The 2977-nt window shown below is 35.6% G+C and overlaps 1 protein-coding gene across 3 annotated transcripts in view; it reads left to right on the top strand.

Moving 5' to 3' along the window:
* NLRP3 (NLR family, pyrin domain containing 3) overlaps positions 1-1306 on the top strand; it is a 33050-nt gene extending 31744 nt beyond the window's left edge. For all 3 annotated transcript variants that reach the window (XM_008579967.1, XM_008579966.1, XM_008579968.1), the window contains one exon: positions 677-1306. In XM_008579967.1, coding sequence (XP_008578189.1) covers positions 677-776 — 100 coding nt within the window. In that variant the 3' untranslated portion in view covers positions 777-1306. The remainder of the gene's footprint in view (positions 1-676) is intronic.
* Positions 1307-2977: the final 1671 nt, after the last annotated feature.

Here is a 2977-nt window from a genome sequence, read left to right as displayed (position 1 = left end):
GACAAACATTCAGTGAATAATACAACCAAATCAACATGTTAGAAGTGATGCAGGACAAATGGTCTAATTTCTTAATTAAGCTGCAAGGTAAACATTAATAAAGAGGAGGAAAGACTTATTTCAAAGATGACTTGAGAGACATACCAAGTAATTGCAATGTTTAGGTTTTATGGGTTCCTGATTAAATGAATATAATGTAAAAATTTTAGAAGACAATTGACGAAATTTGAGCACTGACTGGACAAACAATAATATTAGGGAATTGTTAATTTTTGTGGTGTGATAATGACGTTTTAGTTATGTTTTTAAAAGCCTTTTTCATTTAGTTTCACACAGTGAAATATTTATAGATGCATGAAATGCTGTTTAAAATAATCCACCCCATGTGAGGAAGGGGTGGACAATAGAAACAAAATTGGTCATGAGCTGTTTTAATTGTCTCACCTGGGTAGTGGACACATGGGATTTATTATACTATTCTCTCTACTTTTACGTATGTTTAAAATTTTCCAAACTTGAAGGTTACAAATATAGCAGAAACCACAATGAACATGAAGCTCAGCATTTCAGAGCTTAGAGGTGTGTGGGGTTAGGGGAAATGAGATGAGATTTTTAAGGCCCCAAACTCTAAGTTTTCTGAAGAGTACAACCTAAGGCTTTCTATTTGCTTTTACAGGTTGAGTGAAATGTATTTCAATTATGAGACAAAGTTTGCTTTAGAAACACTTCGAGAAGAAAAGCCTGAGTTGACCATTGTCTTTGAGCCTTCTTGGTAGGGATAGAAACAGGACTGCCAGACTCCAGTGTTCTCTGGCCCCCGCCGTCCAGGTGTGCACAAGTGGAGTGAGCCCTCCTCCCACCAGGGTCAAGGCCACAGTTCTGTGATTCTTCTGGTCCAATGTCAGAATGCAAGCTTGCTGATGGTGCCTTTATGTAGGGACCTGGAACATCTCCTCTACCACAGGGTGAAGACACCAGGACAATAAAACCATCCCGATGCTGCTGTTTTCATCACAGTGCCTCAGTAGGAGAATGTTCCTGTTGGTGACCTCATATAATTAGCTCATTCAATAAAACACTTTTTCTGTTTGTGTTTCTTTTCTTGCTCTAACTCTCCCTTCCCTATTTTTTTCCCCCTTTTTCTGCTTGCTTTTGTTCCTATCATCATTTCTGCTTTCTATAACTGACTGTAATACAGAACTAATTGACTCTGTATAATGTTGCAGTTTTGTGGCAGCTACTTATTTATTTTTAATTTTTTTGTAACAGTTATATTTTCTAATAAAAATAATTTGTGCCTGTTGTAGCTATTTGAAATATATAAACTTTTTTCTATTTATTGAGTGAAATGGTTTCCTTTCCTTAATTTTGAAAAAGAGTGCTTAGAAATCTTTTAAATTATTTGTCTAAACTGCTAAAGATAAATTAAATTGCTATGTACATTTTAAAAGTCTCTTTGCCAAATGATTGAATTGTAGTTAATGAAATAAAAATCACCTCACCCTAGCTCTCATGGGTGGAATTTCAGCTCTGGCAGGACAGGAGGGTGAAAGTCATTCAGGGTAATGTTTTAGAGTAGTAGACTTTGCATTCAGAAATAGAAATATTATGTAGAAAATGCATCTTGGCCTTCAGCTGGTAACAACTTATTTAGGATTTATCCCATCTGAGGCACATTTCATCTACCATGCTTCACATAGCATGAAATCCTGAACATTGATTAATTGCATCACTATACATGGACAGCTCTTGAACCACAGGGAACTGTTCAGGATGGAAATATTGCTTCCTCTGTTCAGTGAGCGATCCAGATCTCTGCTACTCGAAGTGTGGCCAATGAACTGTTGATGTAAGAAGATTGTGCAAAAATGTAAATCACATTAATGAACATACTTTCTAGATAAGCTGACATTTAAAAAAATAGTAAAACTGTCTTAATAAAGGAAACAGTATGTGATTTCCATTCTGGTGCAAACCCTTTGTCTTGTCTAGGACTTTTGAGTAGAACTTTGGAGGAGTACTGATCTAGATATTTGCTTTCTACATCTTGGTGAAGTGAACTATTGCAGACTGCCTCCCTGTTACGGACATGTCAACATGCTGGATAAATAATGTAATTAAAAACACATAGATGAGCTTGAAAGAGAAAAAGAGAATCTTTGAGCTCTAGGAAATTAAAACCAGCTTGAGAAGCTTAAGAGTCTTATCTTTTTAGAGGAATATCTGAATAAATAAAGATCCTACAATATGACTTTTGAAAAATTCATGAGGTTTTCCACACTATTAGAACTAAAAAAGTGAGGTTGCTGGATAGAATATCAATCTACAGACATCAACAGCATGAAGTTGGAAAAGAATCATTTCTTTCAACCACTGTGGTGAAGATTGGATCAGGCATGAAGCACCCATAGATGCTAACTAAATCTATAGGGACATTTTAATGAGCAGGATACTTGTGTAGTCTCAAAGGCTCTCTCCATGGATAGTTAATTAGTTACAAAAGACAAATAGTCACTATATGCAGTGCAGAAATTGGACAATACCTTCATATAATAAAAAATAACATCAATAAAAAACATCAGTGGAAAAAATATGTACCCATTGATATCCTCACTTACATTAACAGAGCTTCACTTCTGTGAAGATAGACCTAATTTTCCAACTAAAACCCCTGCACTTTGAATGTAAAACATAAGATTCTGAAGTAGAAGGAGGAGGCCCAGCTGGGAGCTCAGTACCTGAGGAATGACAGGTGAAGTCTCTGGTTTTCTTTTTTTCCTCATATATGCCAGACTTGGAGCTGATGAAGCTCTTTTCAACAAATAGTATAGGATCAATTGGACATCCATTTGCTAAATAAGTAGACCTTGACCTCATAGTTTATGCAAAAATTAAATGGATCATGGATTTAAATGCAAAATGTAAAACTATAAAACTTAAAAAATGGAAGAAAACCTGAGAACCTATATCTTGGTGA

Source organism: Galeopterus variegatus, unplaced genomic scaffold (genome assembly GCF_000696425.1).
Source record: "Galeopterus variegatus unplaced genomic scaffold, G_variegatus-3.0.2 Scaffold1997, whole genome shotgun sequence".
Classification (NCBI taxonomy): Eukaryota; Metazoa; Chordata; class Mammalia; order Dermoptera; family Cynocephalidae; genus Galeopterus; species Galeopterus variegatus.
Note: the sequence above shows the minus strand (reverse complement) of the source record. Positions and strands in the feature narration are given on the sequence as shown.